This window comes from Micropterus dolomieu, linkage group LG14, assembly GCF_021292245.1.
Source record: "Micropterus dolomieu isolate WLL.071019.BEF.003 ecotype Adirondacks linkage group LG14, ASM2129224v1, whole genome shotgun sequence".
NCBI lineage: Eukaryota > Metazoa > Chordata > Actinopteri > Centrarchiformes > Centrarchidae > Micropterus > Micropterus dolomieu.
This window is the reverse complement of record NC_060163.1, coordinates 25,059,947-25,082,362: the sequence shown is the minus strand read 5'-3', so window position 1 is coordinate 25,082,362 and position 22,416 is coordinate 25,059,947. Positions and strand designations below refer to the sequence as shown.

The 22,416-nt window shown below is 40.1% G+C and overlaps 2 protein-coding genes across 2 annotated transcripts in view; one reads left to right on the top strand and one right to left on the bottom strand.

Annotated features, from left to right (window-relative positions):
- The window catches only part of aatkb (apoptosis-associated tyrosine kinase b), a 55,644-nt gene extending 49,585 nt beyond the window's left edge, over positions 1-6,059 (bottom strand). The window contains exon 1 of the mRNA XM_046068396.1: positions 5,900-6,059. Coding sequence (XP_045924352.1) covers positions 5,900-5,987 — 88 coding nt within the window. The 5' untranslated portion in view covers positions 5,988-6,059. The remainder of the gene's footprint in view (positions 1-5,899) is intronic.
- Positions 6,060-17,609: 11,550 nt separating this feature from the next.
- On the top strand, positions 17,610-19,491 carry LOC123983326 (parvalbumin-like EF-hand-containing protein). Its single transcript, XM_046069546.1, has 4 exons — positions 17,610-17,715; positions 17,874-18,009; positions 18,786-18,901; positions 19,245-19,491. Exons 1-4 carry the CDS (start codon positions 17,610-17,612, stop codon positions 19,286-19,288), a joined length of 402 nt encoding a protein of 133 aa, XP_045925502.1. The 3' UTR covers positions 19,289-19,491.
- Positions 19,492-22,416: the final 2,925 nt, after the last annotated feature.

The window sequence follows — 22,416 nt, the reverse complement described above, 5'->3', positions numbered from 1 at the left end:
GCCGATGCGCTGTAAACAGTTTGTGATCATTCCGTCTGGCTGGATATTACGCATGATCCATGCAGTACTGCAGCTGGGGCCTTCCCTGCAGCGCCACGCAACTTTTCAAAATTCTTCCTTCTCACGGAGAAAAGAAAGGACAGGTCGCAAACAGCTGTTGTGTGAAGCGTAATTGTAGCAAATAGCTAGGCCTACATATGATAATAATATTAATAATTATATTTTCTTATCATAATATTAAGACAAACATGCCTGATACTTTCACAGTCAGCCCAGGCCTACATGCTTGCAGCTATTAATGGTTTAGCTGTAAGAATCAGTCTGCCCCCCACCCTGAGAGTGAAAAAAAAAGTGAGCTCCCCCGAAAGCCATGGTATATTTCGCACACTGTCTCCACTAGGAGCAGGCAAGTTACAGTGTCCACATTCCTGCCAACAGTTTCACATTATCGACAGTTTGTGGGGCAGAAGGATCCCTCTTCTATTACTGAGGATTCTTTGATGTTTCCCCCCCCATTAAAGGGTTTATTGGGCTGTTTTCTCTGATCTGAATCGACAGTCTAAGGACAAAGGGTGGCGTGTGCAGAACGAATTGCAAAGCCCCTTGACACAAATTTGTGATTTGTGATATTGGGCTATATAAATAACATTTACTTGACTTGAATGGTTTATAACACACTTCAATGTTGTTGCATGCTTCAATAGTAGTGTATAAACACTGAGTTGTAATTGAATGATTGTTGACACAGTAAAACCAAAATGTATTGAAATGGCTTCAAAAACTTAATTACATTTATGAATAACCAATTGATATACACAGATTATACTTGGTTTAATTACAGTAAAAATGTGGTAATAAGACATTAATGAACTGTTATACTATAATGGTACAAATACTTGTACCATTCATTCACAGGCAGGTTGTAAACTGCCAAAAGACAGCATCATACATGATTACAACAATGTTATAAAGCATTCATTATGGTTTACACACCAGTTATGGATGCTTCTTATAGGTGCTGCCAAATGCATTAATAAACACTTAAAGAAACATGCTTATATCTCCTTACAGCTACATTATAGTGTGTTATGAACGATTTATTAGTTGTTTATATACTACTTAAAATGCTAAATAAAAAGGGGTTCAAATGAAGTGTTACCAAGATAGATTATTTATACAAAATCTTTATTAAAATACTTCCACTAACATACTCAGCTTTCTTCTTCAGCTCACTGCCACGTTTGGGAGCCGTCCATGGTGCTGAAACACCAACACAGAAGCTGTATGATGGAAAAACACTCACATTCCCTCCAATTCTACATTTATTTCAACTGGCTCAGAGGAAAAACTATTCATTAGGCCTACCACGTATTTTGTCAAAACAATCCCTCTGATCAAACAAGGCTGTAAATGTGAAATCTAGTGGCCCCAATCAGGAGCTGCAGCACAGACGAGCTCTAAACCGGTGACTGTTGTCACACTCCATCATCCATCTCATCAGTCAAGCCTACAACAGGGCAAGACAGAAGAAGCAGGCTAGTACTTGCTCAAGGGCACCACTGCAGAGATCATGCATCAGAAATCAGAGACGCAGCGAGCCTGAAACTCTCTGCCTGCGTCAGACTATCAACAATCAAGGAGATAAAATACGGCAGTTTGACTCCTGCTGTAGTATAAGTTGTTATACAACCCAAGCCCCAGCAGGCCATCATCATCATCTGAGTTTCACACAGTGGTATATGCAGCATTTTACTACTGGTTCTAGTATATAAAAGGTTTGTGATAACACAATTTTATGTCAAAATGTAGAAATAAGCGATATGAGCACACTATGGATTTTATTTAATCTGATTAGTGCTGCAGCAGTAAGTGAATTAATGGATTAGTCTTTATTAATTTATCCACCAAAAATGCTACAATGTGAGAATTGCTTTTCTTTTCATTTTATCATTGCACATTATGGTAGTCAATCAAAATACGCAATTTGAAGAAGTCACATTTGCTTCTGGGTATTTGTGATAAAAGTAATTTTCTTCTTAAGAAATAATTTATTTTATTATCTTTATATTCCTTATAAAGATAATTGTTCTCTTATTTCTGATCTACAGTATATAATAGGTGCTGTCTGTCTAGATAAAAACACAAAAATAAAAACTCAGTAACATGAGAAGTATTGATTCCTGTTCAGGTTTAAAGGGTGATGTTCAATAAAGCTCAGCAGTTTAGAGACACTGAGTGGCAGATGCAAAGTGACGAACTGCTCTGTGTACAAGCTCCTCAGTTCATTGATAGTGTATTTTTGTTGCATCAAGCCATTAAAGTATCAAAGTGGGGTATGTAGGATTGTGTCTGCGTGTCTGATCCTCTGCAGTAATGTTTAAGTCCTTTTTCATTCATCTGAGTTTGACAGTAATTCACTTCAATCACAACAGTTGGAAATTAATTTGAAGACAGATGGATGCATTTGAGTCGGAGTCTGTTTTTTTCCTTTAAACAAAAAGAGTTATGGAGACTTATAATTCTTCAGAATTCTTACAGACAAACACACAAATAGGCTCTCTGACAGTGCAGAAGCTGTTAGCAAGCAGAGGCAGCCTAACTTACGACACTGTGGGCCTTTCAATACATGCTTGATTATGTTCTGAACAAGCCGTTCAGAAAACCCTGCTTACAAAAGAAAACCCTGCTGGCAGATATTCACAATTTAAGACCACCACCGTCCTTTCATCTTTTCAGATCTGTGTGAGTGTTGGGGAGTTGTTCCTTACCGGAGGTTTTGAGGTGCACATCAGAGGAGAAAGCTTTTAGAGGTTGTTCAATTGCTGTAAATGGCATAAATCTAATTTATAGCCAGAGCTTTGTGCCCTCCATTTCTTCAGCTTGCCAAGAGTACGTCACTTATTCTGACCTCTTTCAGTCAAAACATCACCATCCACTGTACATACTTCGCAAATGATGCGACTTGAAGTTATTTTCTCTCTTCCTGTATATACACACTCACATTTCTGTGCTTTGACTATAGCCTAGTTTTTTCTCTGTATGAATAGCACAGACTCACAGACGCCCCACCTCCAGCTATGTACATCTACTCTCAACAGCTCCTCTCCCCTGGGTTTACCTGCTCCTCCAGCTCCTGCCCTGTGTCCTCCAGCACCTGGACCTGGTAGTTTAGCGATAGCCCGGAGAGAGGGAAGTCCACTGGGCTTTCAAACAAACTGCTTCCTTGTCTGTTTTGTATCCGTATAATTAGAGTGTGCCTCTGTATGCGCAGCCAGGAGCCCACAGAGAAATGTGAAATGGATAACCTGGGGTTTGGGAAAGCAGCCAGCACTGCCAGTAACATCACCCCCTCCACCACTGATACCAAGCCCTGCCTATACTGGGCTGTGATGTCATCCCTGTACCCCCGCCCTACACAGCAGTCATTGTGACTTGGCATGAGAGGTAGAGTTATAGGAAAAGCACCTTCCTTTCCTTCCCTCTCTGTCACTTTGTCCTTTTTGAAAATCACTTTTGCTTTCACGTTCACATTTCTCACCTCCATCAGGCTACTTCGCTGCCTTCACCCTGTCGTTTTCTTACCCTCACGTCATCATCCCTTCATTACTACGTCAATAAACTGAAGACACATCTGTGCAAATGATGCTCCCACCAACAAACACATTTACAAACAAAATATATAGCAAGACATGACCTAGCAGATACAGCACAGTCCAGTCAAAATACTTACTGACAGACTGAGATTTTATATGGGTTTATTTTTAAAGGGATAGATATTCACTCAGTGGGTTAATACTACATGTCAGGCAGGGCCTTCATAAATGAATAGAGCTGATACAACTGATTCTACCAGTGCCCCCATCATCAGGTACTGGTCCGGGTCCAGTCTGCTATAGAAAAAGGTGAAGAAGTGCTGGGTGTTTGTGGAGGGCAGCCCGTCCCACAAACAGCTGGCCTGTCCGCTCTGCATAGCCCAGAGACACTCCGGCAGGAAGCAGCGTCTCTCTGAGAGGAGCAGCAGCAGGCCCGGCAGGAGGGCCTGCGACAGCCGAAGAGGTCGGTGTGTTTACCAGAGAGCAGCTCACAATCTGCTGAATCAGCTCTGCCGCTGGCTGTTTGTTTTACAAACCAACCACAAGAAAAACACAGACACAACCAGAGCTACACATAATACAGCCTCTATGCTTGACTGTTTTATTAACTAGTCCTTAGCAAACACTCGGGAAAACAGTAAATTCATCAAATTCAGCTGTCATATTCTGTCCATGGGAAAGCGGTTGTCAAGGATTTCATCATACGGCAGTGGACGTGCTTTTCATCTGAAGTGGGTTAGAAAAATTACACACGGCGGAAGTAACAAAAATTGCTTGCTGTAACCGATAAACGTCCATTGGGTGAAAGATGATTGGTAGACTATAATATGTCAATCAAGTTTATGAAATCAACTGACAATTTATCTCCCCATCTTTAAAGCATTCGGAAGATTTTTTTCATCAATTCCACTTTTTTCAAAATGTTTGTGTTACTCCTACCCATGAGGACATTTTCACATTGTAAAATTTGTGATGATGAATGTAATGATTTGTAATGATTTAAAATTCACTTGATAATGTTACTTCCAAGTTAGAATGACCCATAGTCAGAATGGCCACAATTACAAAAGAAAGGCTAGGTTTTCAATTAAAATGGCTGCAGCCCTGATTTCAGTATCTTGGTCAGCTCCATGTCAATAGCTGACATGTTTATTTAGAGAAAATAATGTCTTTATAAGCCTTCGTGGGTGTCTATTAGAACACCAGCACCTAAAACAAAGAAAACAGAAAAGAAAACCAAACCCTGGTTCCTACTCTGTAGCAAAAGAGAAACGTCAGAGAGAATAAAAAAAAGCTTTCTTTTCTCATTTGGTCATCTGGTACAAACCAACTGCTGCAGAGAATAAAACGCTAGAACGGAGGGGTGATTTATGCAATTCAATTAATGTGTTTTGAAAAGGGCAGGAGGGCATTATGAAACCAAGGTAGCCATTACAAGGAAGGCAGTACAGACCCACTTAAGCGTATTTGGAGGATATCAAGTGGAAGGCAAACCATCATGCACATTAGTTTTATGGCACACTGAGCACTGCATGGCGATTTCATAAACAAGCTAGAAAGAAAAAAAACAAAAACAGAAACATGCCAGTGTCCTCACTATGATGTCTAAATAACTCTTGATAGTACTTAGGCACTGCAGGAGTGAATCAGTTTTCTTATTCAAGAGATGGGAAAACCATAGACTGCTGCGCCTTTTGGTTGCCATAGAAACCACCTGAATGACAGGCCAGTTGCTGCACATGCTGCATAATAATAAAAATAGGCATTTGCTTTGCAGTGAGTTCTGAGTATTTCACCGTGATGTGAGAAACAATCCGCCTCCGTTACTCATCTCCCATAATCCTTTTCTTTTGCAGGACTAATTGGACAACACCAGCAACAACCAGCTGCAATTAGGAGGACGCCCCTGCTCCTCTGCTAAGACAATTAGCCTAGCTACGTTTCACCTTTATACGTACTGCACCTTTAAACTGATCCTCTGACCCAAGCAGCTGGCGGAAACAACTGTTAGGAGCTGTATATCTATGAACTTTAAAAATAGACCATCATTTTGCTCTATCTGGCTTTACACACGCGCGCGCACGCAAGGACACACACAGCATTGACAACTGCAAATGAGGAAGATTACATCATTTCTATATGTTGCAGCCATGTAGCCTATAGTTGTCATCATATAGAATTAGGTGAACACTGAGATAATATGTAGGCGTTTGTCGACAATGAGTAGGCCTAGTGTTTATGCAAGGTCTAAAACGATTAACAGCATTAGGCTTTTCGGGGGTGTTAGCAGCGGAATGTCGGCTCACCTGAGCTGAAATGGGAGCTGAGGGCAAAGCCGGGGCTGAAAACGGCCGAAGACATCGTCGCCAGCAGCACCAACATCTTCATCTTCATGCAAAAGAAAAACTGCGGGGCTTAGAGGGGAAGAAACTAAGCAATACTATTTCTTGACAGCTTCATTTCTCCTTTCCGAACCGGCCCCTGGTGATCTCTCAACGCGCCCCTTCATTTCTCCTCGTACCGGTGTGATTAAGACAGATGTTGACAGACACGCGCTCCTCCTCTGGTAAAGTCACTGCAGGCCGAGGCCGGTTGTTATCTTTTTTTATCTTCCTCCTGAACTCCTAGATCTACACTGCAGATGAGGAGGAGGAGGAGGAGGAGGAGGAGGAGGAGGTTGGCGGCTGGACGACAAAGTCCTGTTTAACAGCAGTCAAGTTGATCCACAATTGAATTTCCCTTTCTGGCTGCAGCGATTAGCGCACAGCTTCACGCGACACCTCATCGGTCACATCATCTGAAAGCTCTGGCAGAACGGGATCAGGCACGTGACACATCTACAAATAAATTCACACAAATCAAACGTTCAGTTTTCTGTAAGCGCTGCCGGGAGCTGTCCGAGGTGCTGACAGCAAGCGCGCCATCTTGCTCTGTAATGCTCCCAAGTAGAATTTATAGAGCGGTTTTTGCGCTCTATATCTGCAGGGGGAGGGGGCTGTAAGAGGCTGTGGATAGGCTACTGTGCTGCTTGAGCGTGTCCAGTTGACTGAAAAATACAGTACAGCATCGGATCCTACTACAGAGCAAGAATCTGTTCAAAAGACACCTTTTCAATTTTTTATTTGAATGCTGCAGCTGAAACTGGCGCATCTTCACCTGCAAAGCAAACATTTCTGTCCTGACTTTACTGTATGTGTGTTGTGTGCTTCTGGACGGAGAGCCTACCATCCAGAAATATCTCCCATGAACAGACTGTGATGTAACACCATGGAAAGGCACGCAGCGGGACTTTGCTCTCTGGACTATCCCCTCTCTAATCCTACTGTTCATACATGTTGGATGAGGCCCCCTCCCCCACCAGACAACATTCATCCTCTCCCAATCCCTCTCCTCCACCCGCCACCCTTTCTTCCCATTACATTACATTACATTCCTGGCAGCAAAGGGAATCAACTTTTCCCTGTGCATCTTACAAAATTACTATGATTGTAATTCTTCACCCACGTAAAGCAACAGACTGAGCTGCCAAGAAAATAGAGAGAGAACAAGATCTGTCTAAGCATAAATCCAGTCTTTGTCAGATTCTCCATCACTCTTATCATGCGCCCTGCTCTTTGTTGCATGGATGAAAAGTTATATAACGTATCATTTATAATTAACAGACATATGGATTCAAATATTTTCTAAACTCTGTGTGAGCAAGACGTTCTGGCAGCTTATATTAAGGTGGCTGCCAACATCACAAATAGAGAGCTGATTTAAAGAAAAGTGAGCAATAGATTTGGCTGACAAACCGTGAGAGAAATGAATCTTTGCAAACTATCAATTAAGGTAACGTTCTCTCCCATTTATGCATTTTCTGCCCTGCTGGTCAAGCCAATCAACTGTGCATTTCATAACCGATCCGAGTCATTTTCATTCAGAAATGATTTTGTCATCTAAGTTTTGACCTGGTTCTGATCATTCAAAGGCATTTGGAAGTGGTCAGAAAAACACATCGAATGGTGATGAATGCCCACTGGTGTCCAGTGGTAGGAGACATATTGAGACCTTTTATTTAAGTAAACGCAGCAATACCTCACTGTAACAGTAATCTATAGTAGAAATAAGTCCTAAATTCATAATTATTCAAGTAGAACTAAAAAGTATTTGCTGCAAAATGTACTCAAGTATCAAAAGTTAAAGTACTATACTGGCAAAATCCCCCTCGTCAGAGTTAAATTATTGAATTATACAGCATTTTTATTGTTGTACTGTAGATGGTTGAGGGAAATAGAGTTTTAGCTACCTCATATAGGCTATGGTGGATTACTTTAATCTGCATCATATTTAAAGATTGATTTGTTTGAACACAGTTGTCAAGCAAATATAATATGGTAAAAAAATAAATAAATAAAAGAAGTAGTAGTAGAGTAGTAGTCACAAAAAGTACAAATACTGTATAAATGAACTATTTCTTTTTCTTTTTCTCCCATTGGTCTTGAAAAGGAATCTAAATCCCTGACATGTAGAACGGGTCTTAAAAAGATGTCTACATTTTAACCAAGGGTGTCACTTTCAGTTGAAAAGCTGTGGGGACATAGATGCTCAGATTAGGGGTGTAAAGAGACATCAGGATACGTGATATTAGGTTCAGGAGAATGAGAGGAAACTATCCTTAAACAGTGTTTGAGATAAGCTGTATGAGTGGGGGGTCTGGGGGGACCTCCCACAGGTAATTTTGATCATTAAACACTTCATTTCCTGTATTCTAGTGAAAGTTTCTGCACCAATTTATGGTGGAAATGTTTTTATTTCTGTAAAAGGAAACACAAATTCAAATCATTTTGAAATATATAAATAACAGAATTTGATGCAGTGCAGCTCTCAGACATTCTGTGCTGCTTTCAGATCTGTTTTCTCATTTAATATCATCCCTGCAGAGGCAACACACATGTAGGCATGATTTCTTTGAAAGGCTTTTTAAAGGACCTTGCAGAAAGGCAGTCTGTCGGTCACTGTTTTTAAATTGATTTAGGACCCAGGTTTGTTATGATGATATTGTTGTTTGAATATGATGAGTGAAAGTGTGTCTCTATTTATTTGTAACAGTGCTGCTGCCACTTGCCAGGGCACTCTTATAAAAGAGACTTTTAATCTCAAGGAGTTTTTTTATCCTGGTTAAATAAAGGTTTGAATTAATTAATTAATTAATTAATTAATTTAGTCTTCCCTCCTCTTTTGTTATGTTCACAGGGAGAGAACGGAAACTTGGCCAAAAAGAAACTGTGTCAACAAGTTGTTAAAGTTAAAGTTGTCCCGGACCAATCGACATACTCTGAACGTCCATTAGAGTTTTTATTGGGTTACCTTTTTTTTTTATTTATTCAAAACTCTTTTGCTCTGGACCACATCCAGCTTTCTGTTTAAGTGTTGGCATGATAATACTTACCTCCACCCTTCACCTGCAGAGTTCACCAGAGCAGCTCCAGAGTGTAATCCAGCTTCTACTCCAGTGAGCTCCTCAGATGTCCTGGTCCAGGTCAAACCCATCAAGCTCAGGTTGAGGCCTCTGCAACCACAAAAACAAATAACATTTTCACTGCCATCAGTGCAAACTGGATTTGACACTCATGTATTCTGTTATTTTGGCAAGTGTCTGAATGTCAGAATGAGCTACAAACCGTTTTACTAATCAATCTTTGAAGTTATTGCCATTTACTAACTGAGAAATATATCTGCAGCAGAAGGCTGCAGAGGGACCTTTTTAGCCAATAGATTCAGAGAAATAAACCATTAGTAACCATGACATGATATAGCTCTGTCACCTGATCGCCCTTTTGTACATTACGAAATGAGGTGTTTGTCTTATCTACTTGTAGAAACAGTGATGATTCATGGCTTGTCTTCTATTTCAGACCTACTTTTAAATGGAGTCACGGTTTGATGAATAGAAGCTCAGAGAGGATGAAGATGGCGGAGGGACACAGTTTATATTTTACACACAAGTTCCTATTTTTGGACATTTGATTTCTCCAACAGGAATGTTCCTCCTAAATCTTTTCACTCCTCCTCCACCTCGTCCTCATCTTGTTTCACTGTCTCCGCACGTCATATTCTATTCTCTGATAGACTGCGTTACATGTCTGCGGTTTCCCTGGAAACAGAAAGGAGAGGATCAGATGGATTTCTGGCAGCAGCAGAAGGGATTGTGCTTTCCGGTCACTTGACATAAAGGTGATGAGCATTAAGTTAACTGCAGTGTTTTACGTTTTATCAGCTATCTCAGTTCATGCACAGAGCTATTTACACCTGCTCCCACGCAGGGTAGCATCACGCAGATCAGATCATGCTGAGTGTTTCCTGAATATCAGTCCATTTTGTGTTGACAGACGCAAAAATGCAATTACACTGGTGGAATGTAAACAGCCGTCCACCCAGACATCACGTCCATCTCCATCCTCACCCCACAATTCAGAGCGGTCCCTGGGGGGGAGATGAGGGAGGATAGCAGGGCCCAGCTTTAACAACTCCATCCGGAGCCTCGGTCAATCTGCACCCGGGCAGCTGCACATGCCGGGTTACTCCTCTCTGGTTTCAGTGTGGGGCTTGTAAAGAAAGTGCCAGCCTCTGGATTGTGTCTTAGCCAACAGCTCAGTCTGGATCCACCAAGCTTGTAACTTCAACACTTTATTGTCAGTTTTGAAATAGAGAGCATTTTACAATTGCTTGGCTTTTGTGAAACCCTGTTGGATACATTTAAAATTGCTTTGTGGTCAATCTGAAAACAATGCTGTGTTTAATGGTTCCTGAGAAGCTGACATTTGATACACAGTTTCAAAGGCTCTAAAGGTTTTACTGATTGTTTCTCTCAGTCCATTTAAGACTTGAAAATTGCTAAACTTGAATTATTTATATTAACAGAGGCTTTCTGCAACAGTATATATTGTTGTGGGTGTAAGCATCCATGTTCAATAGCAGGGGTTCCCAGCCTTGTTGAATTGTGACCCGCCCCTCATCACAAGGCTTTAGTTTGGATGTGTAAACTTTTACCAAAAGAAAGGTAAGAGGTCTGTAGAGGTAAAAGAAAAAAAATCAATACATTACAAACACATGCAGATATGTCCGTGTCTCCATATGTTAGAATATGGATGCATTTACAGTTCATCTTTGCAGTTACATTAAAGAAAGAAAAGACAATAAATTAAGAGATATAGTATAGTAGTTTTTCCCTTGATGGTGAAAATAACCCTAGTGCTCACTCTGACTAATAAATAAATAATCCCAACAGTGTCCAATAAAAATACACAAAGTACATACAAATATTTTTCAGTTGGATGAGTCTTTGCCTTTTGTTATTGTTTTCACCTAAAAAGATGGTGATTTGGATCTACAGTTAAATGCATAACCTGCAAATCAGCTTGTGTACTGCAAGAATCTGAGCCACTGACACACTTAAACAGTAAGATGAAGTACTTTGTCATAGCTGTGCGCACTGGTTAGACAGCAGAGGAGAGGAGAACTTCTGCAGAAGCAGAGAAAAGACCTAACATTGGTTGGTACTGTTAAGTAAAGAATCCCCTCCTGCATCAACAAATAATTTGGGGACAGACAGGGAGAGTACGTTTGTGTATGTGCATCTGTGTGCATGTTGTTACCTCTGAAGCCTGCAGGCAGAAACAATGTCCATGGGGAATACAAAGTGAAATACAGTAACAAACTCTGCAGGGATAAAGAGGAGCTGTGGCTTGTGCTCTGACTGCAGGGAGACAGATAACTTCCCAGCCCTTTAAAATGACTTCTAACAGCAGCCTCGTTATGTTGCTTCTGGAAACCGCAGATTGTTAATTTGTTGAATAACATATGAAAAACTAATTTTGCTTGTTTACAGGCTGCTGGCTGCCCCACAGTCTGTTTCTCCATCCAACAAAGGAATTAAACTGTTTTGTCTTCTGAGTTTCTATGGAAATTAACAAAAGGAAGGATTGTAACCTGTAACTCTGCAAGTAATTACTTAATTAATTGGCATGTTTTGCCCATTTACTACAAATCACAAATACTTTTTTATATTATTGTGAACCGTTTTGTGAACCATGCTACAAAATATTGCGTTTTTGAGATTTGAAAGTATTTTTCCTCACCTTCCAGACAGCCACTGACGTCCATGAATTTCTGTACAGTTTCCAAATCAAACAGCAAAGTATCGTGCACTGCCTAATGCGAAATGAAAACTCCTGGAAAACTATCACTTCCTGGAAGATTGAAAAGGTGAATCTTTATTGGTTGCCTCATCCTGTACTGATTGGTCTGAACATAACCTTTATTAACCAATGAAGCCAGCACAATTTTTAAGAGGTCCCGCCTTTTTACCACTTCTATCAAATAAATACCCTGACAAAACTGACAGTCAGGTTGACACTTCTTACACTTCTGAATGATGCTTAACATACAAAAGGTAGCAAAACATTTATTGCAGTGGAAATTCCTTGATCACCCTGCTGTGTATGCAAGAGCACTCACTTCATCTTGGTGCATTTACAGCTGCATAAACCAATGACTGTCTGCAAGTTAGTACAGGCACCTGCAGTATATGTGTAGAATTTTAAGATTTCATCTGACCAAAATATTTAGAGGCAGAAGGACACAGAAAAATTGTCCAAAACCACACAAAGACAGCAGTAGTCAAGCAGTATTGTAAAAGAAAAAAAATAGTAAAAGTTCACCCCAACTACCCAATCTAGCTTCCAGCCATGCTAATAACTTTGGTTTTATTTGCCCAGGTTTTGAGGTTAGGTACCTCCTCCCTAATACACTGAAGGTGAATTGAATATTGGTGCACTGAAATTAACAATTAAATAAAATTCCTAAATGAAGAACTTTTTCCCGGTTGCTCTGAATAGTTAGGGACTACAGTACCTTTAGTAGAAAGTAGTAAATGTGTTTTCTGGGGGAATAAACTGATCATTCTAAGGAGCTAAAACACAGTACAGTATGCCCCTTTCAGGTGACGTATATACTTTCGTAACACTACTTAATTCATAAAAGCAGATTAATATCCTTTCATTTATTTGTTTTTAATAAAAACAAATAAACAAATGTTCAATAGACAGACAACTGGAAGCTTCTTGCTTGCAAGATATTATAGCTTGTGTGCAACCTTTTCTGCTTGTGACCCTTTATTACCTACACATGACCCCTTGTCACATTAATAGACTTGCTGGCCACTTTTTTGGGTACACTGTATAATCTAATCTAATACAAAAGCTTCTCATGAAGCTTTCACAATTTCGGTTTTTGTTGCCACTGTTAGAAAGGTTTATTGTTGAGGTTATAGTGGGTGTTGTACTGGAGTGCTTTAAACGGAAATGTATTTCTAATATTTTGTCCCTGTTATGTATGTAAACTGGGTAGACAAAATATTAGAAATACTTTTTAATATAATGCACTGTATTACAACACCACCGCCAACTATGACATCAACAATAAACTAAAATGTACGTTAAAGGTAGAAATTTGAATTTGTCACTTTGGGCATTTTTAACTATTTTCCAACATTTCTATAGACTAAACCATGAATCAATTAATTGACAGACAGGTAATGTCACAGGCCCCCAAACATCACATTAGAGGGGAGGTAATATAACATGCACATCAACATGTTGGGAGCTCAGTGCGCTCCTTTAGTCATGTTGTAGTTTCTCATCATGCTTTTTTGGAGCTGTTTTTCCTGCACTGTAAACATGTAAAATGTATGCGTGATTCAACATATTTTCACACACAGTACAGTGCCATAGTGTTACACACACTGTGACAGGATACAGATTTGAGTGTTCACACATCATTAGGAAGCCGTCTGCAAAACTCTGGTGTGCTAATCCACCACGCTAATGTTTGTCTGTTAAATGTGATGCCTCAGCTGGATGGGTCTTTATGGAGTCAATTTCAATTAGACTCTGAGGCTTGTTGGAAGAGTCCTTCAACACCCAATTCAGCAATCTGAATGAGATTAATTACTCTTTTCTTCATGCCAAAGATTTATTTTCAAAAAGGGCTGCGAGACCAGCAGGAATGGAAAGATTTAGGCTTTTGCTCTAAGCTCCAGTGAAGTGAAGCAGTCACACTGTATTATCTATCATTCAGCAGTCCAAAAGAGAATATTGAACCTTCCGATCAATACCATCACAGTCACTATACTTAAAGGTTTCAGCGAAAGGGTGTCCTAACAAAACATTGCTCAATAAAAGTGTCCTGGCACAAACACAGTTCACTTGATCTTAAAAGCTGTGGTCGTGCTACTGTATACATGCACACACACACACAGTGAAGGCTTAAAGGCTCAGTTCAGAGTTATTTGTCGCTGTTCTGTTTAAATCCTCTATGGTAAACGTGTTTGAGAGGCCTGTCACCTTCCTCTGGGAATACAAAGCCTGTAAGATCAGAGAAAACAGTTTCTGTGTGTGTGTGTGTGTGGACAGTAAAAATTCCTCTTGCAGGTAGTGAATAGACATACAAGATTTCTAAAGTACCTTATCAGAAAGTGCCAAATCTAGTCAAATGAGGGGACTAACAGCCTAACAACCCTTAGGATAGGAAGAAATAAAATGTATGCATGTCTATATTCGCACTTCAGGGCCAAACAAAGTATTTGTGATTTTGGGACCAGGCTGCAGGGATTTGCTGAAACAGGAAAGGGCCAAACACAAACTTACCAAAAAGTTGGAAGCAAACTGTGAACACTGTGAAAATTTTCCCTTCACTGGAACTAAGGGCCCCAAAAGAGCCCCAGAGCCATGGCTCAGAAATATACATGTTCACATAATTTTGGCCATGTACTGTATGAAAAATTAACCACACACATAAATAATACAATATCTCACACAAACACCTAAAAACACCCTCTAGGCCTGTGTTTTTTAAATATCCAGACATCTACATATAATTTTGTTTGTGCATTATCCAGAGCAATAAGGTTTCTGGAAAGATAACTTGTCTTAAGATATTTCTATCTGTTTTCGTACAGAGCCTTTTCAATATCAAGCATTTAAAATATGGTTCAAATTCTACTGCAGCTCTGGATTTAGAGAGATCTGATTAAAGTCATGAAGGAAGACTGCAGCAGCCCGTGGGTCTGGCTGGGTAGGGATTCTGATTTTCAAATACTCTGGATCAATACACAGCAGGAATCAAACTCAGAGCGTCTAAAGCTTCGACAGACCTGTAGATATGTGTTCTATAAATTATGTCTCCAAGGAACTCAGTTGCACACAAAAATTGTAAAAGAAATTCTCCCAAATATCAAACACAGCTTCATGGGTCAACAATGTACAATGTACTGTAGGCATTGTCTGCTCTGGTGTGATCACTGATCTGTACACATTTGCCCAGAAGTGCTTCGCTGCTCATATGTTATTTAGTGCACACACAACTGAGTTATATAACTGTTGTGCGAGATTCCCTCTGCAAAGCCCTATTTCTATCTGCCGGCTCTCTGCTCTGTAGCACTTGTATGTGAGTGTGTGGCGAACATGCAGCAAACCTGATTACCTGCCTGTCTTGATGCTGGCAGGGAGCCAGGCCCGTCGTACTGAAATGATTCATCACTGTGATGGTGATGTCTGATCAAAGGGGTCACGATGCGTGTGGATCAGACTTTGGTTCTCTGCCTCCACTTTCTCTCTTGCTCTGCATTGTGAATATGCACGGTATTACCCAAAGATTACATTTCTGTCCTGAAAAAAAAAATACCAACATATCGGTCGAGACGTGATCCTTGAAATAAAAAAGAGTGAAAGGCTGCTTCAGGTTCAAGAGGTGAAATGGGAAAGAAGAGACCAGACAAATACAGTCCTTGCTTTCCTTTTGCAAAAACTAGAGGTGGCTGCCAGGATTTTATGTTGGAAAAGAGCCTATATATAGCATGTTCACCATGTTCACCATCTTAGTGTTAATGCCAACATTAGCACTAAACAGAAGTACACCAAGAGGCCAATATTGCCATTCCCAGAGCCTTGACTTGCAAAAATAATATTTTCAGATATAGAGAGATAAATATATATAGACAGAAATGAACAGCATATGAATGGACAAAAAACCCTCAAGGCTCCGACTGGGCTATTTGGTGTGAGTCAAATCTATCTCTGACTTTTTGTCAGACTGTGAGGCCCTGGCAGAAGTGCAGTGTGGCTGGCTCAGGCTGGGATTTCAGTCAGACAACTAACCTTGAGAGAAGAAGTCAAAGATCATTCATTCAAGGAATGTCTGGCTAAAGGAAGAACTAAGTGACGATGCTGCACATGATGTTCAAAATAACATCTATTGGTGAAGTGGCTGTTAAGATATTGCTGTACTATAGCTGCCACCAGTTATTTATGAAGTCTTGCAGCACTAATGCATTCAGGACTGACTTGTGTAACTTGTACTAGTTTCCACTGCAGAAATACCACTGATAAACTCTGGATGCACCAAAACATTATGAATAATATTTCAAGCGCCATGCCAAGGCTGGCCTGCACTTCAACTCTACCAAAGGGTGGCTGTCCTCCAGTTCAACCCCATCAACAGGCCTAATGTGGTGTCATGTCCCAATACATCTGGAGAGATGTGTTCTGTCTGCAGCAGCAGGAGCCAAGGCTTTAATGGAAACTGGCTCCCGCCAGGGAGAGCAGCACAGGTGCAAGGCCACTGGTGGTTGCATCCTTCCCATATATAAGAGACAGAGAGAGGGGGAAAGTCCACTGTACCAGGAAATCTTGAATCGGTGAGTAGCACAAGACAGGATATGATAAAAGGGGGAAATGGTAGATGGGATTGACATGGTGACTGGTCTGTAAATGGTAATGATTTCCAATATTTTCAGAGTAATGAGGTTTAGCTTTCACAGTACTAATTTGGCAAAATTGTAAACAAATTGTGGACTCAAGTGGTTCAATGACTTTTTCTCTTTTGAACTCATTGACTTAGTGCAGAATGGTCTTTTTGATCTAAGGTATGCCTTTATAACTTCTGGCCAATGAGAAAAATTACATATTCATCTTGATCAGAGAGTTCTTGAAATGCAAATGCTAGTGTGAAATTGCAGGGGGCAGAAAAAAAGAGAAATGATGAAACAACCAGTGGAAACGCAGCAATATTCTGCTTTATGTTGAGTGGCTTCATTGGCTGTTTTCACCCTCTGCTTCATTCTGCATGCGGTTGATGCAACTAATTCACTACATACATGTCAATGCTAACCTGCAGTCCCTCAAAATAGCGTCTCTGACACTCACATGCTGAAATGACGTGTCCTCTGAGATCAGCGTTGACAGACATTAAGATGGGGAGCCAAAATATCCATGACTCACACGGTAAGTAATCCAGCTATGACTAATCAGTTAACCAGGTAATTAAAGTTGTATTGATTTGGAGGGGGGGCAACCTTTGGTGCCAGTGATGACTAACAAACCTCTGAGACTGCCAAGAAATTAAAAAAATAACAATAAGCATTTATTGGAGATTCAGTCAAAATGAAGAGGTAGATAATAGGAAATGTCATCAGCACACAGCTTCAGTCAGGTTGATCAGCAGGTACTCTGCATGCCTTGCAACTTAATGTGATATAGTCACTGGCATTTGTTTAATATCTAGTGTTGGCTAAAACAAATGTTGCACATTTCCAATCTGTTGTCAGCTTGCATTAGCTTGGAGGGTATACATGGCTTTGTTACCTTTATTACATGAACATCTCTGTCACCATGAACGTCCCACCAAACCCCATTTGAAAATCCGGTAGTTCAATAAATTATTGTTTGATAGTCTAAATGGGAAAAAAGGAATGAATAGTCAAATATTTGCATTCACCAGCCAAATGACAAAAATCTGAGGACGGGTACGGCCCTTTGTATTCCCCCAAATGTTGCTTAAATTCCTTTAAGGTTTATTATTTGGAATGTAAAATCATGAAAAGCAACTAGTAACTGTCTACTTCTAGTCTTTGATGTAACTATCAAACTGAGTGGTTATTCCCCTCGGATCTCCAGCTCAGGACAAACCCATTAGAACATGGAGGACGACTTTCGGCCGCAGGTGAAGGAGGTGGCTGTGGCCATGGGTGCTTCACTCACAGAGCAGGACATCGACCGCATGCCAAGGGAGATGACAACGCAGGGTGACACTCTGTGTGTGTGTGTGTGTGTGTGTGTGTGTGTACATTTGAGATGGCAGTCATGCATTAAAAGGGACTGGTATGATGAATAAGGATTTTCTCACGTGTGAGTCATGATAATGATTTCACTGTCTGATGTCATCGTTTGTGATTCTCTGCAGGAAACTTCAACTACAGCAGGTTTCTCGAGTACATGAGGCAGTTCAAGACTTCAGAGCAAAGAGAAGAAGCCATTACAAAGGCCTTCATGATGCTGGATAAAGATGGCAGCGGCTATATAGAGTGGAATGAGATCAAGTATGAGCCCTACACTTACATAAAGGATACAGCTGGTGTTATCCTATAATTGTGTTATTGTCAACAAATCCCCTGAGGACTAAAGATGTAAATCTTAAAAACATTATTAATATACATGTGGCGCTCTAGCAAGTATTTTGGGCAGCAGGATGGTGTATGTGGGACTGAGTCAGTATAAACTATAGTGCGTGTGCTTGTGGTGATGAAGGAACATGTCACTTAGTTCAGCAGTGACTTTTTAAATAGTTTCTGGACAACAGTGAAACTCTGCGACACAGAAGAAGAACAGATAGAAGGCTGTGATACACACAGTATTTGTTAGTATGATCAATTTATTGTTGATTTTGGTCTTTTCATGGAATTTGTTGACAATAAAAAACTATTTAGTTTAGGATTAGGATCCAATCGCAAGCCCTCCAGGCAGAGCAAGTTCTGTCAAAATTAATTTTATTTAATTAATTTCAATAACGACACCAAGGAGTACACGGCCTTACGGTGAGTTGAGGGGTCAAACCCATGCAAACCGTCCATGCAAATCCAAAAATCCAGCAAAGCAGGTAGAATATCCCAGAGAACATCAACTAAATACCCTACCGAGGGGAAGCTAACGAGACACAGGTGAACTTAATCACAGCTACCCAACACAATGACACCAGGGGCAAAACACCTTCAAAACAAGAAACACAGGAAACAAGAAACACAAACCTCCCAGAACGGTGACATGATAAAAAAAAGAAAACAATCATTAAAGCTGATAAAGATTACTATTTTCACAGGTACATTCTGTCAACTGTACCAACTGCAACCCCATCAGCTCCTCTCTCTGATGCGGAGGCGGAGGCCATGATCCAGGCAGTTGACACCGATGGAGATGGACGCATCAACTACAGAGGTGAGGTCTATTTTTCTTTTTCTTTTTTACATTTCACACTCTCTGGTGCACTGGCCTGTAGTCACCACTGAGGGTCAGCAGTTAGTAACTTTTCACTTCAGGCTTTACAAAGCTGAATCATACATAGCTTTTAGCTTTTAGTAAAGTAAATAGAAAGTCAATAATAATAATAATTACCTGAAATAATAATGTCAACAAATTAAAGTTGTTTTGTAGATGCTAAATTGAACATATACTTGTTTTCACAGAGGAAAGATTTAAAAAAAAAATAAAAAAAATAAACACCCTCACCGTAGAGTGACACTGACATATAGCCCTGCATGTCTCTCTCACCATCTTGCAGAATTTTCAGACATGGTGAAGATGGAGAAGAAACCGAGGAAGTAGAGGTCACGTGGTTTATCTGTGCTCCAGATTGTTCCTACAAAGAGACTGTGAAAGATAGGAGATGATGACAAAGAGGTCCTGCATACCAGATCTACCTTCCCTAAAGATGATCTCCATGATCTCCTGTGGATCATGAAATGGGGGAGTGCAAGGACTGTTATCAGTACAGTTTCTTAAATTAATTAAAAAAGAACAAAACGTGATTTGTGGGAAACTGAAGTTACTTAAAACATGGTGACTTTATAAGCTGACTGCCTTCTGTCCAAAACTAATGACTAATCTTAATCTCTTAAAAAAGGTGCAAGCTCACTGTATGTTATCACCGAGACACCACACTGGTTTAAAACAGAAATACAAATAGAAATTCAGGAATGCCTGTCTTCAACTTTTGCACATATTTTTAAAAAATGTATGACTGGAAAAAATAATTTATTCGACTGAAAGTCACAAAATGCAAAACAGTGCATGTGCCTTTTAAAATGTTGCTTACATATTGTTCGTGTCTTGTCTGTCACTCTGTCACAGATTGTTTCCACCGGGTACCCAAAATGCTGCCACACAAAGAATTTAAAAGTGGCGGGGACATAAAGGCTTAGATTAGGGGCGTGATGGTACAAGTGTGTCACGAGACTTAGTCACAAACAAGATGAGAGTATTTTTTACACTATTTTGAAGAAATATGAAATGCTGAAATATGAGTGGAGGGACTGAGGGTCTTAATTTCCTGCATCAAGGAGACATTTTCTGCTCCAATTTAAGGTGGAAATGTCTTGTCAAATAAACCTTTCTCAAAGCATTTTCATTTGTTAGTTAACATTAATATTTTTCAGAACATTTTTAGCAAATTCCTTCAAAAAGTGATGGGGACAAAATCAGTCATGTCAAAATGTGTCCCCAGCTTCCTCAGTGTAAATGACACGTGTGGGCGGGGTCATCTTCTATTCTAATTTCACCCTTACACTCCATCTTGCTGATATCGTGAGAAAGCTTTTCACCTCGACAAGAAACGTGGTCACATTTTAATATTGTGAGATCTCACAACACAATATCATCACACCCCTAATAGATCCATCACATAGATTGTTGGCCTTTTCTGTAAATACAACAATCCATATAGTCTGAGTAAAACACTTTTTCTTCTTGGAGGTGAAAGTTACGGGAATTGTGACGAAATGTATGACACTTTTAGCTTCTCCTCTCTATTAAAACCCAAATGCACAATGTTCTATTGAATGAATACAGCTGCTGAATGAGTTGCTCCTCTGCAGTGATGCTAGGTGAGCAGGAATGACAAAGAGAGAGTGGTTCTGTTCAAACAGCCAGTTTGGAAAGGACAACTGGATTTACTGAGGAGAGCAGTCTGTTACTGTAGAGCAGAGTGACAAGGACACGTGTGTGGACGAGTAAACACGACACCTGTAACAAACAAAGATGGCAACAGCTGTTACCTCAAAATGTTAACATGATAATTAAAACTGCATGACAAAAATTTTAAAATATTTCACTGGCGAAAACTTCAGAGAAATGTTAGTAGTTTTTGTTGACTAAACCAAAAATGACTACGCTAATAAACATTTTCATCAAGACAAATACTAAATCAAAATGCAGTTAAACTAAATTCTGTGGCTCCTCCTCAGCCATGATAAAATTAGGTATCATTCATTCTTTCATCTCCCAAATGTGGCAGTTACCACACAAAGTATAAAAAGCTGAAAATTAGCCGACTTTCCCACACAGAATATTATAACAGCTGAAGTGAGTAGAATTGAAAATGAACATAACTGTATATGTTGTCTCAGACTTTATTAGGGATCCAAGCAGCAAAGCGAACTCCTCAAACACCGTTGGGCAAATCAACCCAAAACTTTGTCAGGATCATCTACAGACTTTGCTGAGAAAAACTTAGCAAAAGAATTTTGATTCGTCAATGTTTTTTTCCATAAATTTTTACCTTTGAGTTTTTACGTAAAATTTTACGCAAATGCTTGTAAATCACAATTGGCTTAAGCGATTGTAACTAAACATGGAGCGTCTGTTCTGGGGTCTCATTTATAAACGGTGCGAACAGGGCTGGAAACGTGCGTACACCACTTCCCAAGCAAAGGTTGTGATCTATAAAAAACAAACCTGACAGGAGAATGTGCGGTCCTGTAAGTAAACTCTGAACCATGCGTAGGCCTACGCACATAAAGAAAAGAGAAACGGCGACTCACACGGCAGAAGGCTGAAACGGTTTGAAATGAAGAGGCCTACTATTGTGTAAAATAAATTGAAACATTACCTCAGAGTATTGTGGGCTTAAAGCCTTTCTGAATAAACAAACACCCGTTTGATTGACTTTTCCCTGAAGTGTGCAAAAAAAAACACAACAAAATGTCAGATCATGTGCAGCGCACACAGAAAGATCCAGATTCAGGAAAATATACACAAATGGAGATTGTGTTTCTGCAAAAGAACGCCTCAAATATGTTGTACAGATTAATCAGGAATCATATTAATTAATAGGCTACTTGCATGAGGTGCTATTTTTTCTCATAAATAAGGTGAAATTTGATTTCCATTTTCAGTGCGTCAGTCGGCAAACAGGAGAGCATAGTTTCATGTAGTCTATTATCACATGTTCGTTGCCTTATCGAGCCAAACGCTGTGCGCCAGCCTGTGGATGTGATGCGCTGCTTGTGAAAACACGTTATGGACAATATAACACTATTTTATTAAGTAAATCTTTCAGCTCATGTTATTTACAACAAGTCATATTTCTTTTAACTCATCGGCAGCCTTGTTACGTGAGTGGACTGTTTGTGTAGCTTAAATAAATGTTTAAATAGAGGTGGTTAACGTGTTTAAACGCATTTGGTTTACTATCTTTTCAAACGGAGGAATGCAAATTAGTACCTGGGTCATCCCGTCTTGCGTGTGTGTGTCCCTCCAGCCTGCGACATCACTGCTCAGGAGAAATGCCCCTTCCTGCAGATCGGTCATAAAGGGGTGCAGCTCCGGTGCCCCCTTTCCTCCGGTGCACAAGCGTTGCGTGAAAGTGCGTTTCTACCCACCAAACAACATGCTTCAGCCTCAGGGGGTAGGCTACTACACATACGAAAAGTTTAAACCTCGTAAATCGCTGTATC

Excerpts from the sequence above, each read along its gene's own strand:
- LOC123983326 (XM_046069546.1), top strand. The coding sequence starts at position 17,610 with ATGGAGGACGACTTTCGGCCGCAGGTGAAGGAGGTGGCTGTGGCCATG. Across the intron at positions 18,010-18,785 it reads ATAGAGTGGAATGAGATCAA|GTACATTCTGTCAACTGTAC; the intron begins GTATGAGCCCTA and ends CTATTTTCACAG. Across the intron at positions 18,902-19,244 it reads TGGACGCATCAACTACAGAG|AATTTTCAGACATGGTGAAG; the intron begins GTGAGGTCTATT and ends ACCATCTTGCAG.